Here is a 24576-nt window from a genome sequence, read left to right as displayed (position 1 = left end):
TTTGTGACATTTGGAGCATGCCTTTCTTGTCCCCTCTTCCACTAAGTCTCCATTGAACCTGGCCAAGTCACATAATAGTTTATTCACACCTTGTTGTACTAATCTCTGACTGCACACTTACAGTTGAGTCTTATCTCACTAATCCCTATGTTTGTGGAGGGAAGGATCTATGTCTGATAAATCAGAATCACCCACAGCACCTAGCACAATGTTTTGCACTGAATTTATCCTCCATAAAAATGTACTTAATGAATAAATTAATGATGAATGACAGTGGTGTAGTAGGAAGAATAGATTTTGGCTGCCACTAACCAGCTTTGTGACCTTGGACAAGTCAAAAGTCAGGCCATCCCTGGGGAGAGAGGGCAATGTCTTCAGGAAATCTAATGTTCCTTGCAATCCTGTAACAAGACACTTTGATGGGTTTAGGAAAGTATGGCACCTGTCATCATTTTTTACCCCAAATATTATATGTTTTATCTGCTAATAAAATAACTATGTGTCAAAACAATTTCACAGGCATCAGTTGACCCTCAAAACCACCTTGATTTTAAAAGTAATGAAAATGATAGTTAGGTTAAGTGGCTTGGCCAAATCACAGCTTATAAGTGATAAAACCAAAAGTTAAACTTTTGGTCTCCAAATCCTGTGTCCCCCAATACTCTTAATTATCAATAACTGCTTTGGCTTTTGTCCATTATATAACCAAGACTTTGATTCTTTCCCTGACAATATTCCTCAATGGTATCGTAACAGCTAGGTCTTAAGGTAGCATGAGGGAAGCCATCTTAGGGAAAGGAAGCAATATTGTAACTATATACGACCCTGATTCACTAGTCTCTGAGAATGCACTCTAGCCTGCACATAGCCTAGATGATTAAGCACCTTTTGCTATTGAAAAATACATGATCACCTAGTTCTACGACTCTTGCTTACATATATCTCCCAGTTGTGATCAGACAATTACTTTGTTCTCTGAGTTCCCCAGGAACATGATGACTTCCAAAAAGAAAAACTCTGCATTGGTACCCATCACAAATGACAGAAGAAAGAGATAATGTGGTGCCTTGAAGTACATCACACTGGATGCTAGCCATCCCTAAACCTCCTTCTTCCCTGCCCTTTTTCCCTAAATAACTGCCTCAAGATTCTGTGTGATTTTAAGATGGTTCTTTAGGACACTAGTCCACCATCTTATGATTATGCTGGCTAATCATATAAACTTTCCTTTCTCAACCACCAGCAGGTTTGCAATTGATTGGCACTGGATTGCGGTGAGCAGAATGAGCCCCTTTTTGCTCTGTTACAAATTTCTGACTTGTAATCCCAGATGGGATGTGCCTCTGCCCATGGCTACTTGAGTCCAGGAGAAGTTCAAGACTCTCCCAGTGGCTGCCAGGATGCTTTTTCTCACAGGGACTGTCCCCTACATTCTCCCGATTGTCGGTTACCTTCAATGCTTCCTGGTGGCTGAAGAAATGAAACAGGCTCTAGATTTGTTTGTTTGTTTGTTTTTGCTTCTGGTGAGTCGACACGCTCAATCTGGAATAGGGTGAGTTGCCTTGGGGATGCCTATGAACTCCCTTCTCCTCCATCTGGGGTCCTTTCCATTGGCTGACGGGCCATCTGGGCATGCATTTGGAGTGGGAACAGTTGTAGGCTTTTCTACCCTAAATCTGGGAACTGGGTCACTGGTGTCTGTTTTTTCTGTGTCTGGATCTGTGTATCTGTCCATCTCTGTGTATTGGAATGGGAGGAACTCCATCTGTCCCCAAGAAAAGCCCTCTGGGCCGCTTCTTGGCTAAATGGGTTGACTTCACCTATGATCCCATGCCCAAGAAGAAGATGGTTTTCTTTTGTGACACCACATGGCCACAATATTCTTTAGACTCTAGAGACAGAATGGGCAAAATGGGACAATTTCAAACTGGTGTATTTGCATATGCAATTGGAAAGAGCTGGCTATAAAATTAAACAACCAATGGGAAGCCTATTTTAATCTTTTGAGGCTTATAAATTAAATCATGAATACTTAATTGTCTCTTTAAAAGATAATAATTAAATAATTTAAACATCCCAGACTGGGGGATGTCAGTGGCCTTGCTAGCTGAATGAAACCAAAACTGTTCTCTCACTGAGCTTCCCCACTTCAACTCCCCTGAAATTCCTAATCTAAAATTAAGCAAGTAAAAATAAGTAAAGTTTTGATATAATTTGGAATTATAATGGTCATGCTGGGGAACTTCTGTTTCAGATGAGGCCACCTTAAGGGGACACTCTTAGAGGAGAGGATTCAAAATCTCTGATGATGGAATATAGTCTTTGGTTAATATGCAGAAACTTCTAAAAGACAAAAGGATTTAAAAAGCAGCTGTAAAGAGGATCCTTACAAAAAGAAAAGAATCTTTTGTAAATATTTTTGGCCATCTGAGCAGATCCACCTGCTCAAAAAATAGTTCAGACCCAACTATTCCTCTGAGGTTTGTACCTGAGACCTGGTTAAAATTTTGAAGATCTCTCTTTGTGTTTATCTGTCTCTATGTGTATTTGTCTGCCTCCAGATGGTACAATTTCTAAAGGATCTGTATTTAATTGGCTTAGAGTAAACACTTTTATAAGTTATTTCTAAATTTGATAGAAACTAGCCCAGGTGTCTTTCAAGTTAACATGATATAAAATGACCTTTGGTAAATGAAAGCTTGTTTAAGTTTGTTGGTGGAACGGAAATAAATATGTTTTCAGAGTTATCAACATTGGATATGATGCAAACATGTTCCTATCTCTGTTACAAAATTTGTCAGCAAAAAAATAATAATTTACAATAATAGCTGATTTTGTCTGATGTCTCATGAAGTCTTTGTAGACAATCTAAATATAATTATTGCAAACAAGTAAACTAAACAGATATGAAAAGGATGAAAACTTTTTGGAGGAAACTTTTAACAATAATTATGTGTTATAGTATACATATTTAAAACAACTCAACATGATGGCTAACTGCTTTAATGTCACATGAAGTTTTTTTTTTTTTTTTTTTTGGTGAGGAAGATCAGCCCTGAGGTAACATCCGATGACAATCCTCCTCTTTTCACGGAGGAAGATTGGCCCTGGGCTAACATCCATGCCCATCTTTCTCTACTTTATATGGGACATCGCCAAAGCATGGCTTGACAAGCAGTGCATCAATGTGTGCCCAGGATCTGAACCTGTGAACCCCGGGCTGCCACAGCAGAACACACACACTTAACTGTTACACCACTGAGCCAACTCTTTGCATGAAGTTTTTGAAAATGACCTAAACATAATTGTTGAGAACAAATAATTAAAATAGATAAAAATGGGTAAGATTTGTTGGGTGCAACAATTACGTTTTATGGTATATATGCTTGAAAAACAGCATGCAAAATCTTTTTGGTAACATGAAACCTTAGAATTTTGCTAAATTAAGTTCAATGATAAAAATTTGTTTAGTATCTGGGTCATTTCCTCATAAGATAAAATATTAGAAATTGATTACTAAGCATAGATTTGTCTGCCTTTGGTTTCTTATCTCAAAGAAACTAAAAGATGCTTAAGTTTATTGATAAACATGTTTTGTGCACTCTGAGAAATTTTCTATGAGAAAGCATATATTTCTGGAAAGTCTGTATACAAAGAAAGTAAAATGTATGTTGTCAGTAAAGAAGGTATAAAGAATAATTATATTTATGTTTGTTCTGTTAAGAAAGATAGATTTGTCCTAAAGTACTAGGGAAGAAGGCATGGGACAATTTCTGAATGTAAAAGTAAGTGACAGAAGGTTTGTGAAAGTAAACCCTGAGGAGTTTTGTGCATGGTCTAGTTGGTTAAAGTAAGCTGGTGGAAAAGTAGAATTTGGCTTTGTCTCTTAAAAAGGTAATTCTCTTGAACTTTTGGTCTGCTCTTGATAAACAGGTTATAAATGGTTTTCCTTTGAGTAACTCTACCTAAAAGACAGAAAAATTTATGTTTTGTTAAAATAATTTCCTATGTTCAAAAGGATTGAGATCTCTCTAGTAAGGTTTTTTTGAACTTTTTAAACTGTGTTTGCCTTTGACTATTTCTGTTGTCACTTTGATTGAATGGATAACTAAGCATTGTTTCCTATTTCACTTAATGTTTTAAAACTTTTTGATATTTTTGACAAACTTCTCCCAAAATCAAAGTCTTTCTTTTAACATAAAGTGCAAAGTTTGAGAATTTCCAATCAGCCCTGGGACTTCTCAAAGAATTTGTTCTCTCTTTCTATAAAGAGGAAAATATTAAACTAATTAGATTTATTTTGCATGTTAAATTACATGGGAAGTATTATCAAATAAATGATAATACGCCTTCCTAGGTTATATTATGTGGGTAAATGTTATTAATATAAGTGTTTTAAAAATATATATAACATTCCAAAAATTCTGATCTGTCCTGGTTGTCAGTCATAATCCTAGTTATTATCTCAAAGTGTCGTATGTTACAGAAATAGCCAAGTGTCTTTGTCAATTGCCATTTCTGAATGTTATTTGCAGATAGTTGTTTTACTCTGATGTTTTAACAGAACCAGAATCCAACATCCACAAATGTGTATTATAGTTTCTATTGAAAATAATTTTTCTGTCTAAATCACCCTCATTTTTACCAAAGATAGCCAAATTAAGACTTATTGGTTTGCAAAATAAGTGTAGTTTTAATAAACTTGGCCCAATCATTTACATAAGTACAGCAAGAATAGCAATGGATCATACAGACTCTTTTAAATCTGCTTTGTTGCATCTTTTTATAAGGACTCTCAGATTGAACTTTAAAGGCCTCTTGAGGCCAGAAAAGCCAAACCAAGGACACATCATTAGACTCCACCTGCAATAACTACAGATTTGGGTGAATTCCTCTCTTCTCGAGGTCTCCAAAATATTCTGGGGTTCTCTGCACTGGCAGGGGAGTGACCTTCCTTATTGACCTGGAAAGGTTGCTGGAAACCCTGTAAGCAAGGTACCAGGCCCATATTTCCAAGTGGCTTTATTTTACAAAGTCCAACCTTTGTTCCTCAAAAGCTGTCTGGTCATATCTGAGTCTATAGGTTTTACTCAAATATGACATTTCAGTCAAAGCCTTGGTAATATAATCATATTTCCAACTGTGTCCTGCTATAAGGAGAACAGATTCTTATTGAACTTATGCAAACAACCATATTGCCATGAAAATATACTTATTCATTAAGAGTTTCCAAATTCTGGAGGGATCAGATAGAGAGAAAAAGGTAAATGTTTCAAGTCTGTTTACAAAAGTCTAATTTACCAAATTGTTATAAGTCACAGTTAGCTTAAGAGAAAACGGAAAAAGTTTTCCTTAAACCTGGAAAAAGAAAACATTAAAAAAATCAGCAATATTTCAAACAAAAAGTTATAAAAATTATAATCATCTCTAGCAATTTATTCCATCCCATGATATCAACTCTTGATCTTCTGTTAGCAGTATCATGAGGCCATCAGTTTCTCAGTTAGAGTTCTGTATTATTTTTACCCAGCTCAGTTTTGTAATCTGAAAGTTTATCAGAAATCTGCATTCTAAAGCAAGTGTCAGAGTCCTTCCCATGAATCCCTCTGAAGATGAAACATATTTGCAAAGTCATCAGAGTAAAAGAACAACCTTCTGCAAATGACAAAACATTCAAAAACGGCAATTGATAAAGACTGTGACATATAACACTTTCAAATAATAGCCAGAATTATGACTAACAACTAGGACAGATCAGAAATTTTGGAATGTGTATAATTTTTAAAACATTTCTATTAATAACATTTACCCACACAATATAACCTAGGAAGGCTTATTATCATTTATTTGATAATGTTTCCCATGTAATTTAACATGCCAAGTAAATCTAATTAGTTTAATATCTTCCTCTTTATAGAAAGAGAGAATAAATTCTTTGAGAAGTCCCAGGGCTGATGGGAAATTTTCAAAGTTTTCCTTTTTAAGTTAAAAGAAAGACTTTGATTTTGGGAGATGTTTGTCAAAAATATAAAAAAGTTCTAAAAAATTTGGTCAAATAGGAAACAAAGTCATTATTCATTTAATCAAGGGGACAACAGAAACAGTCAAAGGCAAACAGGGAGTTAAAACAGTCAAAAAAAAAAAACCTTAGTAGACAGACCTCAGTCCTTTAGAACATAGGAAATTATTTTAACAAAACCTAGATTTTCTGTTTTTTAGGTAGACTTACTCAAAGGTAAAGAAAAACCATTCATAACCTTTTTATCAAGAGCAAACCAAAAGTCTAAGAAAATTATAAGAGAGAAAGCCAAAGTCTAATTTTCCACCAGCTTACTTTAGCCACCTTGAGCATGCACAAAACTCCTCAGGGTTTTACTTCCACAAACCTTCTGTCACTTATTTTTTACATTCAGAATTTGTCCCAGTCCGCCTTTCCTTTTTTTCTTTCCTAGTACTTTAGGACAAATTTATCTTTCTTAACAAAACAGACAAAATATCTCCATTATTTATACCTTCTTTACTGAAAACATACGTTTTACTTGCCTTGTATACAGACTTTCCAGAAAAGACTTTATATATTTTTTTCCCCAAAGCCCCAGTAGATAGTTGTATGTCATAGTTGCACATCCTTCTAGTTGCTGTATGTGGGATGCAGCCTCAGCATGGCTGGAGAAGCGGTGCGTCGGTGCACGCCTGGGATCTGAACCCAGGCTGCCAGTAGCGGAGCCCATGCACTTAACCGCTAAGCCACGGGGCTGGCCCAGAAAAGACTTTAAATGTGATTGCTCATAGAAAATTTCTCAGCATGTGCAAACATGTTTATCTATAAACTCAAGCAAGCATCTTTTAGTTTCTTTAAAATAAGAAACCAAAGGCAGACAAATCTATGCTTAGTAATCAATTGTTAATATTTTACCTTATGTGGAAATGACCCAGATACTCAACAAAATTTTTATAATTTAACTTAATTTAGCAAAACTCTAAAGTTTCAAGTTACCAAAATGATTTTGGAAGTTGTTTTTTTCAAGTGTATATACCATAAAACATAATTATTGCACCCCAAAACTCTTATCCATTTTCATATATCTAAATTATTTTTTCTCAACAATTATACTTAGATTATTCACAAAAACTTCATGTGCCAATAAAGCAATTAGCCATCATCTTGAGTTAAGTACATACACCATAACACATAATTACTATTAAAAAGTTTCTCCAAAAACTTTCATCCTTTTCATATCTATTTATTTTGCTTGTTCCCAATAATTATATTTATATTGCCTACAAAATCCTCATGAGATGTTAAACAAAATCAGCTATTATTCTAAGTTATTTTTTGCTGACGAATTTTGTAACAGAGATAACATGTTTGCATCATATCCAATGTTGATAACTCTTAAAAATATATTTATTTCAATTAAACCAACAAACTTAAACAAGCTTTTCATTTACTAAAGATCATTGTATATCATGTTAACTTGAAAGATATCTGGGCTAGTTTTTACCACATTTAGAAATAACTTATAAAAGTGTTTACTCCAAGCCAATTAAATGGAGATCCTTTAGAAACTGTAACATCCAGAGGCAGACAAATACACATAGACACAGATAAACACAAACAGAGATCTTCAATTTTAACCAGATCTCAGGTACAAAACTCAGAAGAACAGTTAGATCCATTGCTCCTCGGCAGATGGACCTGTTCAGATAGCCAAAGATATTTACTAAAGATTCTTTTCTCTTTACTGTAAGGATCCTTTGTACAGATGTTTTCAAAATAATTGTCTTCTGGAAGTTTCTGTATATTAATCAAAGATTGCATCCCATCATGAGTGGTTGTGAATTCTCTCTTTTAAGGGTGACCCTTAAGGTGGTCTTGTCTGAAACAGAGATTCTCCAGAATAGCCATTACAACTCTAAATTATCTCAAAAGTTTACTTATTTTTACTTGCTTAATTTCAGGTCATAAATTTCAGGGGAGTTGAAGTAGGGAAGCTCAGCAAGAGAGCAGCTTTGGTTTTGTTTCACTAGCAAGGCCACTGACATCCCCCAGTCTGGGATGTTTAAATTATTTAATTATTATCTTTTAAGGAGACAATTAAGTATTCATGATTTAATTTATAAGCCTCAAAAGATTAAAATAGGCTTCCCATTGGTTGTTTAATTTTATAGCCAGCTCTTTCCAATTGCATATGCAAATACACCAGTTTGAAATTGTCCCATTTTGCCCATTCTGTCTCTAGAGTCTAAAGAATATTGTGGCCATGTGGTGTCACAAAAGAAAACCATCTTCTTCTTGGGCATGGGATCATAGGTGAAGTCAACCCATTTAGCCAAGAAGCGGCCCAGAGGGCTTTTCTTGGGGACAGATGGAGTTCCTCCCATTCCAATACACAGAGATGGACAGATACACAGATCCAGACACAGAAAAAACAGACACCAGTGACCCAGTTCCCAGATTTAGGGTAGAAAAGCCTACAACTGTTCCCACTCCAAATGCATGCCCCGATGGCCCGTCAGCCAATGGAAAGGACCCCAGATGGAGGAGAAGGGAGTTCATAGGCATCCCCAAGGCAACTCACCCTATTCCAGATTGAGCGTGTCGACTCACCAGAAGCAAAAACAAACAAACAAACAAATCTAGAGCCTGTTTCATTTCTTCAGCCACCAGGAAGCATTGAAGGTAACCGACAATCGGGAGAATGTAGGGGACAGTCCCTGTGAGAAAAAGCATCCTGGCAGCCACTGGGAGAGTCTTGAACTTCTCCTGGACTCAAGTAGCCATGGGCAGAGGCACATCCCATCTGGGATTACAAGTCAGAAATTTGTAACAGAGCAAAAAGGGGCTCATTCTGCTCACCGCAATCCAGTGCCAATCAATTGCAAACCTGCTGGTGGTTGAGAAAGGAAAGTTTATATGATTAGCCAGCATAATCATAAGATGGTGGACTAGTGTCCTAAAGAACCATCTTAAAATCACACAGAATCTTGAGGCAGTTATTTAGGGAAAAAGGGCAGGGAAGAAGGAGGTTTAGGGATGGCTAGCATCCAGTGTGATGTACTTCAAGGCACCACATTATCTCTTTCTTCTGTCATTTGTGATGGGTACCAATGCAGAGTTTTTCTTTTTGGAAGTCATCATGTTCCTGGGGAACTCAGAGAACAAAGTAATTGTCTGATCACAACTGGGAGATATATGTAAGCAAGAGTCATAGAACTAGGTGATCATGTATTTTTCAATAGCAAAAGGTGCTTAATCATCTAGGCTATGTGCAGGCTAGAGTGCATTCTCAGAGACTAGTGAATCAGGGTCGTATATAGTTACAATATTGCTTCCTTTCCCTAAGATGGCTTCCCTTATGCTAACTTAGGATCTAGCTGTTATAAGCCCCCTCCCCAATCCTGTTTGCCTTATATAAGTCATTTCCAAGTCAGTTCCCCTTTAAGATGGGTGTTTTAGGATGATAGGCCACCATCTTCCAATATGCTAGCTTATCGCTTATTAAAACTTTCTCTACCACCGCCTGCTTGGCTTTTTATCTTGCAGCGAGCAGATCAAGCCCTTGCTCAGTATCACTTTCATGGTGAGTGATCTCTGGAGAAGATGACTATGGATCATTTTTATTTTGGTCTTCATACTTTTATGTATTTCCTACTTTATACTTCTTTGTATATTTTACAATTAGCAAATATTACTTTAATGATCAGAAAGTAAGCTATTTCAAGGGAAAAAAATTTTCACCTGTGTTTGTCAGTTTTCTTAATATTTTCTTTAATCTACTTATCCATATGACTTAGCATGGCTCAAAATTAATCATGGTCCTTTTTCAACTAGAACTTCCACATCATCCCTCATTGTGTCAAATCTTAGAATATCTACTGATGTTACCAGTCAAGCAATGTTAGATCAGCAACCTGGCTGTCTTAGCATCTGCACACTACCTGTGCTTGTAAGCAGCTACATGCTCATGATGTCATGATTGCCAGGCATCCTGTTTCCATCTGTATCTGTTTATAACCAAGCATTTGGACCATCCTTAGCCTTGCCTTGATTCCTACTTCACTGGGAGGGGAAGGAGGGAGAAGGAAGAAAGGGGAACAAAATAAAGGGTAGAAAAATGTCTAAGTTTGGGTTAAAATATAGATGGACAAGGCAGAAGAGGTCAGGGCCAGAGAGAGGTAAAAGAGAACAAAAATGAAATAAAAGAGATAGGGGAGTGAAAGGAAGGATAATTTTTAAGCAGAAAAGGCAATAGTTGCCCAAATATCTGCCATATTACAATAATGATGTGCTACATTATTAGCCTACACACTTGGCTTGTTATACATTCTTAGTCATGCCCCTTCCTGTTCATGAAATAAACAGTAACAAAAGGATTGCACCATTTTAGTGGCCCCAGGGGATACCCATGTCTCTGAGGCTACCTTCAAAAATGATCCAAAGACTCATGGAGCTCTAGAGCCACTTTATGATGGTGATAATAGCCAACATTGAGTGATTACTAGGTACCAGCAACGCTAAGCACATTACATACATTATCTCATTGATCCTCACAACAAACCCATGAGCTAAATGTTATTAATATCTTTATTTTAGAAAGCTAGAAATAATCAGTCCAAGAAATGTTTAAACATTTCTGTGCCTAGAGCCTATCCTTGGCAAAATTATGAGCAAATGAGGGTACACAGGGAAGGAAAATGGTATTTCCTTAACACCCATAATATGCCAGTTACCTCCCCTCACTCACTGCTTACCAAATCTTTCAAGGTAAGTACAGAGTACAAAGATAGTGATCGAAACATGAATTTGAAACAGGTTTTGAGCCTGTCCTAGACAGTCTGAATCCAAAGCCCAAGTCCTACGTCCATAGGATTCTGAACAACTGGGATATTTGAAGGGTCCTCTAGTGCTAGTATGAGGATAGACCCAGCCTCCTAGTGCAGCCATTTTCACTTCCAAGCCAACCCAGCCTCTGTGGACTAGACAATTTATGGTCTTAAAGGCGCCTGGGGGGACTCAGACTATACAGCCTAATCCAGTAGATTTCACTCATTGGTGAAGACCCCTCAACCAAAATCAATAAACACCTCACATGCAAGGCTCTGTGTCAGGCTTTGGGATTACAAAAATGGAATCCATTCTCTGCACTCAAGGAGTTGACAGTCTAATAGGAACACATATCCTGGAAGAGCCTGCACATAGACATTAGCATAAAGCATATAAGCATACAACACTACTCAACAACTATTGAGCACCACTATGTGCTAAGCACTGTCTCAAATTCACTGGGTTTGTGTTTTCACAGGGAAAACCTAACCAATTTTAATCTATGGTTATCTCTAGCTCCTCAGAGTATTGAGTTATTAAATTTGAAGATGGAGGGTTCAGCATAATAAGTATAGTTCAAGAGTTGGCAAGGAGAAAGTAGTCATCTGAAAAGCTGCACATTTTCCTACTACTAGTCTATACTTACTTCTGCCCCCCTGCTGTCATTTGACCTGTGCTACACACGCATTAAGCATCAGATAAATTGTTGTCGAATGAACTGGTGATTATACTGCTTGAAAGGAATTACATAAACTCAAATACAGACTGAAGAAGCAACGGCAGTTTTGTCATTACTATGATTTCAGAAAGTGAGAGACTGGCAAAGATGAATCCGTTGGACTAATGTATGAGGGGCAATAGTCACAGCCCATACTTCACCACCTCTCACCATCAATGAGGAGACTTCTGCAGCACTGAGAAGGCCCATTTGGTAGACCCAACCGGGATGACTTGGAATGATGGGAGCAAACCTTTACCTCGGGTACTATTATAGAGACTTATGTTTGCATGCCGTCTGGTAGGCTACACAGCAGCTGGAGAATGAGTTCCTGCTACATTTGTGAGTATATGCATTAACACAGATTTCCTCATTCCATTGTAGGGGAAAAAAATACAAGCCCTTTCTTCAAGTAGGAAAAAATGAATATAGGGGTCTTCCTTCTAATTAAAAAGAAACTATGACACAAATCACTCATAAATAAGAATGCTTTATTTTTTCAGGTGCTGAACCCTTTGTGTTGGCAAGAAAAATAGAGAATACAGAATATTGACTTCTAGGGGAGCTAAACAAAGAACCTATTTGCCGATTGATTAAATTGAAGCAAAGGCATCAAATATGATTAAATTTGTCTATGTTATGTTCCCCATCTCATAAGTGACAAATCTCTCTTCTGTTTTTAGTTTTCAGTCCAAAGAGACGATTCTTGCCAAATTGTTTTACTGATAGAGCCCATCTTAACCCATCTAAAATGTGAAACTCTATGTTCCTGTAGACATCAAGGTTTGTGAAATAGGTTTCATGTAATTGTGGGCAGTCATAAAACATAGTGCAGGTGATGGTGATAGGACATAAATTGTACCCATTGTTAATCTCTTCAGATGCAAATTAACTTAAATTGAACTTCCTATTTTTTTCTTTCCCAGCTTAAACTGAATCCTTTGTTTCATGAACAACAAAAAAATTCAATAAGCTGAATCGAATAAAAGTGTTTTCAACAGTCTGCAAACTGGAAACACAATATAGTCTTGTGCTTTTAGAAGAGCTTATTCCTTAGGGTTCCTGAGATTGGTCATAAAGAATCCGCAAGTAGGATAAGTTTGGGGCTGTACTGCTATTTCTGAAAAATGTGTGGACATTTTTCAATTTGTTTCAATTAATAATAACCAACTACCATTTATTTAGAACCTGTTATATTTTAAGCACTGTGCTAGGTGCTTTGCAATCATTTACTTAATCCTTACAGAAACTCTGCAAGGTAGGCATTCTCTCTGCTTTACAGATGAGGAAACAGGTTCAGAGTGGTTATTTACCACACATAACGTGATCAGTGACTGTGCACGGCCCCAACAGCTACTGCCTCGCAACTGAATTTCAGCCTCAATAGCAAATGTCCAAATTTAATTATCAAACATTAATCAAACTCTTAGCAGTGTGTAGTAAAAAATATTGTAAATACTTGTCCTCAGATGTTACAGTTGAAGACAATTCGGGCAATAATACATAACATACAAATGTAAAAAGAGGCTTAGGCAAGGGTCACATGAAAGCCAATGATGCCCAATAATGTTCTCTCCCTTTTTGAAAGCAGAAAATCACCCCAAATACTTCTTAAACACTTTTATTGGTTAGCTTTTGCTTTCCTTTTTAATCCTATAACAACACAAAAAGACACAATTGCCTCACCAGTATCAGGTGTACCACAGTCTTGAAAGAAGAAACAATCCCTATGCAATTCAGTCACTCACCAGCTATAGCCCCTTACAGCAGCTGTAATTGGCCCTTTCTGGCTCCACATTCCAAATTTGTATCTCTACATATTCTTCATAAAATATTTTTTAAATCAAAAAATGTGATGAAATCCTGGGCAACTCAGGTGTCTTAACCTTCCCACACATCTACCTTTTGTGCTAGCAGGAAAAAAACAGGGGTGGGGGGCGCATAGGAAATATCTTAATACTCTACAAAGCATCATTCCCATTTTAACAGATGAGCAGGGAGGTTGAGGTCTCAGTTATCAGTTCCATACACCACCTAAGTCAAGAGGCAAAAGAAAAGTGCTGAGACTGGAACTAAGGAATCTGTCTCCAATGGCAAACTGTTCCTGGACACTGGCTCAGACTCAGTGGGTTGATTATTAGAAAAACCGTTTCTTATCTGACCAGGAATTATGTAACGGAAAAACTGAAGGGAAAAGACTGCTTGTCAAAAACTTTTAAACAGAATTCAAAAATCCTACCTCCTAATCTGGCTTTGACCAAGACAATGGGATCATATCACTAGATAACTGGGTGGAACATAAAACATACAGTCATTAGAATAGCCAATCTCTAGACCCAGTGCCTTCAAAACTCTATCCCATTTCTACTCTACATTGCAATTCCTCCTGGAGAGCAGAAACCCCACAGCACATTTCCTACAGTCTTACAGGAAATATTTATGGGCCTGTCAAGAATGATGAACTTGAAAGAAAGAACTTTTTATGATATCCAATAGAGCAGCCACCAGTTACATGTGGCTACTGAGCACTTAGCAAGTGGCTAATGCAACTAAGGAACTGGATTTTAAATTTCATTGAATCTTAATTAATATAAATTTAAATTTAAATAGCCACATATGGCTAATGGCTATTGTATTGGACAGTGCAGTTCTAGATACTACAAAAGTTAAATTTCAGCAAATAAAAATGCACTTGGAAAAAGTGAGTCTTTTCTTCAATAAGACCCATCAAACCAGCCAGGAAATCACATTACTTGTAAAGAAGAATCTTTTTCTGGGTAAACCCCTGAGGTCAGTAATGATTTATTGCCACCCAATCAGGCAAGAGGAAATAAGGAAATTCAATGGCAATCTCAGCTTCAAGATCTCAGGTGTCCTTACTCCCAGGATTTCTCTTTGTGTTTTCCTTTGAAGCTAATCTGGTGATCTGGGTCTTCCCATCCTCTCAACTGTGGGGTTGACTTTTTCCAGATGTTTTGGCAAACAGATCAAAGAAATTTTGTAGCACCATGATCAGAGAACACTCTAATTGTAATGGTCTGACAAGAAAAGAAAAAAAAAAACAGGCTTTGGGACTCAAGAGGAAGATGAATTTGGGACTGAAAATGAAGAGATGAGGGCCATTCCTCCTGAACAGTTTTCCCAAGTCCATTCATGAGGAAAATCTTCAACTTCAGGGGACTCAAAAGACTTTTCTACGTGAATTTTCCTATGCTGATTGAGGTAGGCACTTCTGCTGAAGCATTTCTCACAGTCAGTGCATTTGTAAGGTTTGTCTCCCATGTGGGTCCTCCGGTGCCTGATAAGGTTAAAGCTTTGACTGAAGCACTCACCACACTCAGGACATTTATAAGGTTTTTCTCCTGTGTGTGTCCTTTGGTGAATCACCAGGGTGGAACTCTGACTAAAAGTTTTCCAACACTCGGAACATCTGTAAGGTTTTTCTCCTGTGTGTGTTCTCTGATGTCTAATGAGATGAGAGCTGAGGCCAAAACTCTTTCCACATTCACAACATTTATATGGTTTCTCTCCTGGCTGGATTCTGCATTCTTCTATCACATTGCAGTTCTGACTCAAACTTTCTTCATATTCAGAACTTTCAGAGGATTTCTCTCCTGTGTGCGTTTTCCGGTGTGTAATAAGGTTTGAACTTCGACTGAAACTCTTCCCACATTCTGTACACTGATAGGGTTTTTCTCCTGTATGTATTCTCTGATGCTTTATCAAAGTAGAATTACAACCAAAGCTTTTCCCACACTCAAGACATTTGTAGGGCTTCTCACCTGTGTGTGTCCGCTGGTGGCGAATCAGGCTAGAACTCTGACTAAAACTCTTCCCACAATCGGGGCACTTATAAGGTTTTTCTCCAGTGTGAGTCCTCTGATGTTCTATTAGGACATAACTGTGGCTGAAGCATTTCCCACAAACAGGACATTCATATGGTTTTTCACCTGTATGGGATCTGTGATGCTGAATAAGGTGAGAGCTGCTACTGAAACTCTTCCCACAGTCAGGACATTTATAGGGTTTCTCTCCTGTGTGAGTTCTCTCATGGATAATAAGATGAGAGGTATTGCTGAAGCTTTTCCCACATTCACCACACTGGTAGGGCTTCTCTCCTGTGTGTGTTCTCAGATGCTGAATCAAGTGAGAGCTGTTACTAAAGCATTTCCCACATTCAGAGCATTTATAAGGTTTTTCTCCTGAGTGGGTCCTCTGGTGAGTACGCAAATGAGAACTATTATTGAAGCTTTTCCAACATTCAGAACATTTGTAGGGTTTCTCTCCGAAGGATGAATTCTGTTGGACAGAGGCATTGGCATGTTCTCCTGGGTCCCATCCCCAGGGCCTGGATTTTTCCTCCTCTTTTCCTGTAGAATTTCCCTGATTCTCTGACTTGCCATCATTCTCATAGGAATCATCACACCAAATCTCATCTCCTTGGGACCATGTCAATGGCATTTCTTTTATATCCACATGCTTATAATTTTGTGAGCCATCTCTTTTAGACCATTTTGAGGCTTTCTCTTTAAGTGTATCTGCCTTAAAGTTATTGTGTTGAACAGTTTCCAAATTATTCTTATTTTCATCTCCTGCAAGAATAAACAGATATTCTAAACATATTCCCTAATCTCTGCCAGGGGAAGGAAATTCTGAATTGCAGTGGAAGGAAAGGGACAACAAAGCAAAACCTCTTAAGTTATTTTATACGAAAAAAAGTTTTTAAAGCTAGCTTTACTTCTTTTACTCAACATGTTCATCAGAAGCAGGTGAATTTTTTGTACTCAGCAACAACACTAATGAAGTATTTGAACAGTTGCTGGCAATTGCCAAGGCAGATATCAATCTAAAAATAAGTTCATTAAACTTTATTCTAGAAGACTGAAAAGAAAAAAGGGGATCTGAGTAGAAGAGAAACTGAATAGAACACCAGCTGAGGTGAAAACTAGACAATATCTAGGTTAAAATCTGAGCAAATATAGAAATAACGATACCCACTATTTATTAAGAATAGTAGCTTTGCACATCGTTTATCATTAATCCTCAAAAATATGTCAGACAGATATTACCATTCATTTTTCTTAAAGATGAGAAAATTGAGGCTATGAGAGTAAACATAGCTTGTAAGTGATGAGCAGGGAATCAAATTAAAGTTTGTCTCATTCTAATGCCCTGTTCTTTCTACACACTCTATAGTACATCTTATGATGAATTTCCAAAGGATTCAGATCATCTTCTTGATGTCTCACCTGTAAAATGGCTTTTCAAACTCTCCCTCTCCATGAAGCCATTAGAAGCTGAGACCAACAGTGTTTGCTCTTGCTCCATTACAATGATCACAGCTGGGTTAGAGATCAGAAATCCTGTGGAAGGAAACAGGTTATGTTTGGAAGCATTTGTTAAAATATATTGTTCTTCCTTCCTTCCCAGCCATTGAAACATAACAATTGTAGGCATCGAATGTTCTGTGGGCCATACTGAAAATAAGAAACATGGTTTTTATTTTTATTTATTTTTATGTATTTTTTTGTGAGGAAGATCAGCCCTGAGCTAACATCTATTGCCAATCCTCCTCCTTTTTTTTTTTTTTTTCCCTTTTTCTCCCCAAGGCCCCAGTAGATAGTTGTATGTCCTAGTTGCACATCCTTCTAGTTGCTGTATGTGGGACACCGCCTCAGCATGGCCGGACAAGCGGTGCATCGGTGCGTGCCCGGGATCCGAACCTGGGCCACCAGTAGTGGAGCGTGCGCACTGAACCACTAAGCCGCAGGGTCGGCCCCAAGAAATATGGTTTTTAGATGTCTTTTTAGGAAATCTTATCTCAGATGCAAGTGTTTACAATTAAAGGTTAACCCGATTTACCTTTCTAAAGAAATAATAAAAAAAATTAAACCTTCACATTAAAGTCTGAGGATCAAGCTTCAAAAATAGAATGAATACTAATACTCATTGTCCACTCAAAGCTGGGAAACACTTTTAATTGAAAAAAGAAAGTAGTTTTTTGGAAAAGGCACCAATAATAAGAATTGAAGGAATCAATATGCAGGTATAAGAAGCAGCTAGAGAGAAAGCATGCTGTTTAGTTTAGAAAGAATAACTTGATCCTTGTCAGAAGGATGAAACCTTTGAAGTTAATTTCAAAAGAAAGTTAGGATTTATATAACCAGTAACAAGAAATTAGGACAAGGCAGGGCTAGAATCATTATAGCTAATAACCCCTAAATACAACAGGGAGGCTAACAAGGGACTTCTTCCTTGCCTCTTACTCTCTAAGTCATCATAATCACAATATCCCTTTCAGCCTAAACTTTATCTTCTGGAGCCAATTAGAATCCCTGACCTACTTTAAGGGACTGGAAAATGTGATCTATCACTGGAAGGCAGTTATATATGGACTTGGCATCCATTTCAGGTTATAAAGAACAGCATAATTCAGGAAAAATGAGAGCCTAAAAGAAGGATATACAAAGACACGCATATGGAAAACCAACCAAAAATGGTGTACTTATAATTTTCACCCTATTACTGCCTATTATGTGCCAGGCAGTGAACTAAATACACATATTTCTCATTTAATTTTCACAATAGCCTTCTGAGGTGTATAAACAATTACTAGCATGTTATAGATGAGCAACAAAGACATTAAGAAACTTTCCAGGTCACACAACCAGGAAGTGGTAAAGCAGGATTCAGTCCCAAGCCTGTTTGGACACTGACTTTCACACTGGTATCTATTATCTAGGGCAGAAAGCAGAGCTGCAAATGATCAGGGCCTTTATTTTGCAATACATTGACTGGATTTTTAGAAAACAGATTAACATCCCCCTTATGCCCAAGGGAGCTGGCATTCCCTAAGCACCCTCAGCAATTAGGGATTTGTTATAGGAAAAGGTGAAACTAGTCCAAATTATAAATACCCCAGTACTTAAGTGGAAAAAAAGCTATAAACCTGAATACAAAAAAGAAAAAAAAAAAAAGGAAAGTTGTTCAAATGGAGTAATATGTTTTGCTGTCTGGTTACTGACTTCTATCAACATCTTTGCAAAGAAAGCAAGAATCTGGGTAACAGATACCCATGCCACCATTTTCCTTGCTAATTAATTATTAATGTTGTAGTAGCGGAGCCCTCAGGAACACTGGCTCAGCAAAACGGTAGCAAACTCAAGGCCTAAATAGTATTAAAAGGCTCTCCTTAAGATGTCATTCCACAGAGAAGGGCTGTTTTCACTGTCCTAGAGGAAAGAGGTGATGAGGACGGGCCGTGCTTTGGATTAGAAAGTCTTCTAGAGAAAATGCACTGCCTGAGGCTTAGCTTTAAGAACCGCTGGCAGGGAGCACAGGCTGGGGTACAGTGCGAGGTGAAGTTCTAAGAGACCAGATCGTCTCCTGCCAACAAGATCCTTTAAGGGACGCCGCAGGCGAGGGAGGCGCGGTGGCCCGTGCGGCGCAGCAGCGGGATCCCTCTCCAGACGCACATTGCAGCCTGGGCGGCGCAGTTTCCACTCCTGCCCGCAGCCCTCGGCTCCCTTCCCCCCGAGAAGGAACTCACTGTTCTGGGGGCTACACACAAGGCGCCCCGCACCCCCAGCAGGCCCAGCTGTCCGGGAGGAAGGAGCCCCCCCAATCCTTCTGTCCCCACCAACCCAGGGTCCTAAACTCTCCAACTCGCAGGACAGAAACAGGAAGTCTCCCCATCTTCCCCTGCAGGCTTTGCCGGCGCCTCTCTAGGAAACAGTGATGGCCAGCTCTCGTTGATCTTAACCCTTAGGGTCCCGGACCAGAAGGAGCGTGCAGGTGGATTTCCTTTCCTTGTGCTGTCTGTCGTTCGCCGACTGCGAGTCTCATTGCTCACGTTTGTCAGGCGCCTTATAATAGGGGCCCGATTGGAAGTTATACTTTTCCTTCCCCTCAGGGCTTCATCAGATTTATCATCATCGTTAGAATCAGAATGAATCGGAGTATTTGTTAAGCGCCTATTGTTTCTGTTACCACCGCCGTGAACAGGGATCTATATTTAGCTATCCGTGAAGAGCTACGGCATCCACCCACATATAAAACAATTAGTTTGCAAGGCACTGTTATTAATAACACTCGGAGAAGCAGTTAAACTCTCCTCTTTCAAAGAAAATAGAAGCCAATCCCTTCACCTCCCATATCAAACAGAAATCTACTTAAGTCTGCACCCCTGCGCCCTCTTTCTTCCCTCCTCTTACAACAGAGGATTGGTCCTTCACATTTAAAGCAAGCCTTTTACTGGCGCACTCTTTCCTTCCCACCTTGGAATCTTTACACTATCATCTAACCTCTCAATTCTCCTACCTTCAGCTTTTTTTTTTTTTCTTACTATGTTTCCATTTTATCACTTCCCACTCACCTTCTAGCCCATTTCTCCTACAGCAAAAACAAAAAATCACTAAGATTACTAATGACCCCCTTGTTGTTAGCGTGCAATTGATATTATTCAGTTCCCAAGTCCTTTTACAGGTGTTTTGATACTGCTGAGCACTCTTTTCTTCTAGAAACAGTCTTTTGAGGTGACACTACATACTCTTCATTTTCCTTCCACATCTTTAGTCGGTTGTTAGTCTGTTTTACAAGCCTAGTCTTCACTAAATGTTGAGATTCCTCAAGGCCATCCTAGACCTGCTCCTCTTATCCTGGAATGTTCTCTGTCTAGGCAGTCTCATTCACTTTCACATTTTCAAATACCACCTACACGGACAACTCACAAATTTATATCTCCAGCCCAGGCTACATTTCTGAGCTCTTCACTCTTATAACCAATGGTCTACTTGACATCTCATATTAGAGGTCTCAATAACACCTCAAAACCAAAATGTCAAAAATCAAAATCATCTCGCTCACTTTCTTCTCCCATATACTGTGGAAATTAATAAAAGAAACCTTAACTAAATTGGAGTCAAGAGGGCCTGTAGGGGAAGTTCTCATACCCTCCCACAAATCGTCAATTACACCAAACAGGAACAGACAGGAGGCTTGCATCTTCCACAGGGGGTAAAACTACTCTACCACTGAAGGAAGATTTCTTTCCCTACCAGGCAACAATGCAGCCAATGAGAAACGTCACAGCTCAGCCAATGAGAAGCCATTACTGCCCTGAACTGCTGCTTTTCCCCCAAGGACTTCTGTTTAGAACAGCCCCTCCCTATTCCCCCTTTTTCTCTATAAAGGAAGCTCCCCTCCTCTGTTTTCTGGATATGCCTACCGTTTGCCATAGCATGCATAACCCAAATTGCAATTCTTTTGGCTATTCCTGAATAAACTCATTTTGAGATAAAATAACAGGGAAATTTGCTTTTTAGGTTGCTATATATGGTGTCAGAAGAGTGGATCCAAAGGAGGCGGCCTCTGAGAGACAGCGACCCCCACAATTAAGCAAGGTACCTGCACCAAGCCTCTTGTGCTCATCACCTCTGTGAGTTGCTGCCTGCTTTTGGTTTCGTGAGTCTCCCCTTGGATTGCAAGCTCTGCTCCCTTTGCGTTCTGAGCTCTCAGACTTTATTCAGGAAAGGGAAAGGTTTTGTCCTTTTGGGGGAGGGACTTTGTCCTCCAGGTTCAAGGCTCTGTCCATAGGTTCAAGGTGTCATCCTTGGTGGGTACTCAGTTGTTTTCTGAAAGTAGCGCAGTTCCCTTTGGGGCTCTGGCTTGCTGAAAATCCAGGAATTTTTCTTTGATTTTCAGATTTCTTTTGGAATCAGGGCTAGGAATCCAACAACTTTTCTTTTGTTTTTAGATTTCTTTGGAAATCAGGGCTAGGACTCTAGCAACTTCCTTGGGTTTTCAGAGGAAATTTCAGAAATGGCATCCCAGTCATCTAAATGTTCTGAGGGAAACCCTCCTTCGGGGCCCCCAGCCGAGTTTATGTTTAAGAACTTTGGGCCCCCTACATGCACATTTTTAACTTAGTGGGCCAAATAGACCAAAAACAGTCTGGAATTGCAATGGCTACTATGGGGAACTTTTTTTTTTTTTTTTTGTGAGAGAGATCAGCCCTGAGCTAACATCCATGCCAATCCTCCTCTTTTTGCTGAGGAAGACTGGCCCTGGGCTAACATCCATGCCCATCTTCCTCTACTTTATATGGGATGCCGCCACAGCATGGCCTGACAAGTGGTGCGTCAGTGCACTCCCGGGATCCGAACCCGGGCCGCCAGCAGCGGAGTCTGTGCACTTAACCGCTGCACCACGGGGCCAGCCCTATGGGGAACTTTTGATCTCCCCAAAATAGCTTTTCTTAAAACTAAATTGGAAACTGTGGCTCTAAAATTAAGCAAAATAAGTGGTATGTCTATTTTCATTGGTACCTGGAGGCTTCTGGATACACACAAAGCTCTTAAATTTATGGAGACTTATTTTGTGGCCTAATATGTGATCAATCCTGGAGAATGTTCCATGTGCATTTGAAAAGAATGTGTATTCTTTGGTTTTTGGATGGAATGTTTTGTATATATCTACTAGGTCCATCTGTTCTAGTGTGTCATTTAAGGCCAATGTTTCCCTATTGATCTTCTGTTTGGATGATCTATCCGTTGGTGTCAGTGGAGTGTTAAAGTCTTCTACTATTATTGTGTTACTGTCTATCTGTCTCTCTTTTTTTTTTTTGTGAGGAGGATCAGCCCTGAGCTAACATCTGCCAATCCTCCTCCTTTTTTTTTTTTTTTTTTTGCTGAGGAAGATTGGCCCTGGGCTAACATCCGTGCCTATCTTCCTCTGCTTTATAGGGGATGCTGCCACAGCTTGCCAAGTGGTGTGTTGGTACGTGCCCAGGGATCCGAACCAGTAAACCCTGGACCACCGCAGCAGAGTGCGTGCACTTAGCTGCTTGCGCCACCAGGCCGGCTCTCTATTTCTCTTTTTATGTCTGTTAATAATTGCTTTATATATTTAGGTGCTCCTACATTGGGTGCATAGATATTTACAAGTGTTATATCCTCTTGTTGGATTGTTCTCTTGATCATTTTGTAGTGTTCTTCTTTGTCTCTTGTTATAGTTTTTGTTTTAAAACCTATTTTGTCTGATATGAGTGTTGCTACTCCAGCTTTCCTTTCATTGCCATTTTCATGGAGTATCTTTTTCCATCCCTTCACTTTCAGTTTGTCAGTGTCTTTAGGTCTGAAGTGTGTCTCTTGTATGCAGCATATATATGGGTCTTGTTTTTTTAATCCAATCAGCCACCCTATGCCTTTTAATTCAGGCATTTAGTCCATTGACGTTTAAAGTAGCTATTGATAAGTATGTACTTACTGTGATTTTTTAACTTTTTTTCTCAGTGTTTTAGTAGTTCTTCTCTGTTCCTTTCTTCTTCGCTTGCTCTCTTCCCTTGTGGTTTGGTGGCTTTCTTTAGTTTTATGTTTGAGTCACACAAAGCTCTAAAATTGCCTCACTACATGATACCTTGTCTAAATTAGCTAACACAAATGAAAAACTGAGGGAGAACAAAAGGGATTCTGAAGCCTCAGAATCTCCCTTCTTCTTTGTCTCAAGTACCATCTCGTCTTCCCAGACACCTTTGTCTTAGACTCCACCCCAGCAGCCATCTTGTGCCCAGGCTCCACCCCTGATGCCATCTTTGTCTCTTCCCTTCCATGAAAACCTGCCTCCTTTTAAAATCAGACCCTCTGAGGGTTCAAATGCTAAACCCCTAATTACTATTTCTAGGTTAACTATAGCAAATAAACAACTAGAAGAAAAGATTTAAATAGCAATTACCCTACTCTTTTGATAATAGACAAAATTACTCCAAAAACAGCTCTAAAAGGATCCTTACAGCATGCAAATAAAAACCTTTAGTAAAAGACTTTGGCCATCTGAACAAGTAAACTTACCTTAGTCCATCTGCCAGAAATACAATTTGGATCCACCTATTCTTTTGAGTGTTGTACCTGAGACATGGCTAAAATTTTTTAAATGAGAGCTATGAGATCTATGTTTATGTCTGTCTATGTGTATATGTATGCATGTTATAGAGATGTGATGTTTTTCTACCTCCAAATGGGATTGTTAGAATTGATTTGTAAAAAGCTCTATTTAATTGGCTTGAAATTAGGCACTTATAAATTAAGTACTCCTAACTCTCAGAAATATAATGGAAACTAACTCAAATGCTTTTCAAGTTTATATGATCTAGGATTTGTCTTTAGTAAACGAAAGCTAGCTTAAGATTGGTGTAAAAAAAAAAAAGCCATGTTTTCAGAGTTGTTAGTATTGGGTGTAATGCAAACGTGCAACTTTTTCTCTGCCAGGTTCACTAGTCAAGTGGGCTCATGCTGTCTCTGTTACAAAATTTGTCAGAAAGAAAGCAACTTAAGATGATGCTTGGCTATTTAATGTCTAATCTAAGCATGATTGTTAAAAGCAAGTAATTAAAATAAATGTAAATAGGATCAAAGTTTATACCAAGTTAAACTAAATAATGGATAGTCATTGAATACACAAATCATTTTCCAAACAAGATGAAATACTAAAACATTAATTACTGAACAAAGGTTTATCTACTTTTGGCTTCCTATTGCAAAGAAACTAAAGACAAGTTTGAGTCTGTTGGTAACCATGTCTTGTGCCATGTTGAAAGACTGCACTATTCAAAAGGGCATATACTCCTAGAAATTATGAAATATATTTATAAATCTGCCAGTCTATGGTTGCTTACTTCTTAGTTTTCACTAGGAATTGGGGATTCTAAGGGTTAAGAATTCTAATATATGTAACTAAAGCTACTAGAAATAAAAGGGAACATCTCTGTATGCAGGGAAAGTAGGATGCATGTTTTGGTAAAAGAAGGTAGGAGGAATGGAAATGCATTCTGTTGAGGGAAAAGAATTTTATGAGCAGTCAGGACTGGGTAAGATTGGAATGAATGAATTTTAATATCAAAATAAGCTAACACAAAATTAAAATTTGGCTTTCTTTTCTATTAAGAAGACAAGGTTTTCTTGGACTATTGGTCTGGTGAAACAGATTGTGAAAGCTTCTTCACCTTTAAGCAGTATGCCTAAAAAACAGAAATTTT

The 24576-nt window shown here is 38.4% G+C and overlaps 1 protein-coding gene across 2 annotated transcripts; it reads right to left on the bottom strand.

The window, feature by feature from the left end:
- Nucleotides 1-12020: 12020 nt before the first annotated feature.
- Nucleotides 12021-19207, bottom strand: ZNF572 (zinc finger protein 572). 2 transcript variants are annotated; one of them, XM_058564923.1, is made up of 3 exons: nucleotides 19096-19207; nucleotides 16796-16909; nucleotides 12021-16138 (listed from the first exon to the last, which is right to left on the bottom strand). In XM_058564923.1, exons 2-3 carry the CDS (start codon nucleotides 16872-16874, stop codon nucleotides 14622-14624), a joined length of 1596 nt encoding a protein of 531 aa, XP_058420906.1. In that variant the 5' UTR covers nucleotides 16875-16909; nucleotides 19096-19207; the 3' UTR covers nucleotides 12021-14621. The 2 variants fall into 2 exon arrangements, with proteins under 2 accessions (XP_058420906.1, XP_058420905.1); XM_058564922.1 differs by lacking the exon at nucleotides 19096-19207 and having other exon boundaries at nucleotides 16796-17167.
- Between the last annotated feature and the right edge of the window lie 5369 nt (nucleotides 19208-24576).

This window comes from Diceros bicornis, chromosome 21 (genome assembly GCF_020826845.1).
Source record: "Diceros bicornis minor isolate mBicDic1 chromosome 21, mDicBic1.mat.cur, whole genome shotgun sequence".
In the NCBI taxonomy this organism is placed as follows: Eukaryota; Metazoa; Chordata; class Mammalia; order Perissodactyla; family Rhinocerotidae; genus Diceros; species Diceros bicornis.
The sequence above is the reverse complement of the archived record's forward strand: the minus strand, read 5'-3'. Positions and strand labels throughout refer to the sequence as shown.

Excerpts from the sequence above, each read along its gene's own strand:
- ZNF572 (XM_058564922.1), bottom strand. The coding sequence starts at position 17,003 with ATGCCTACAATTGTTATGTTTCAATGGCTGGGAAGGAAGGAAGAACAA. Across the intron at positions 16,139-16,795 it reads TTTGAAAAGCCATTTTACAG|GAGATGAAAATAAGAATAAT; the intron begins GTGAGACATCAA and ends TTATTCTTGCAG.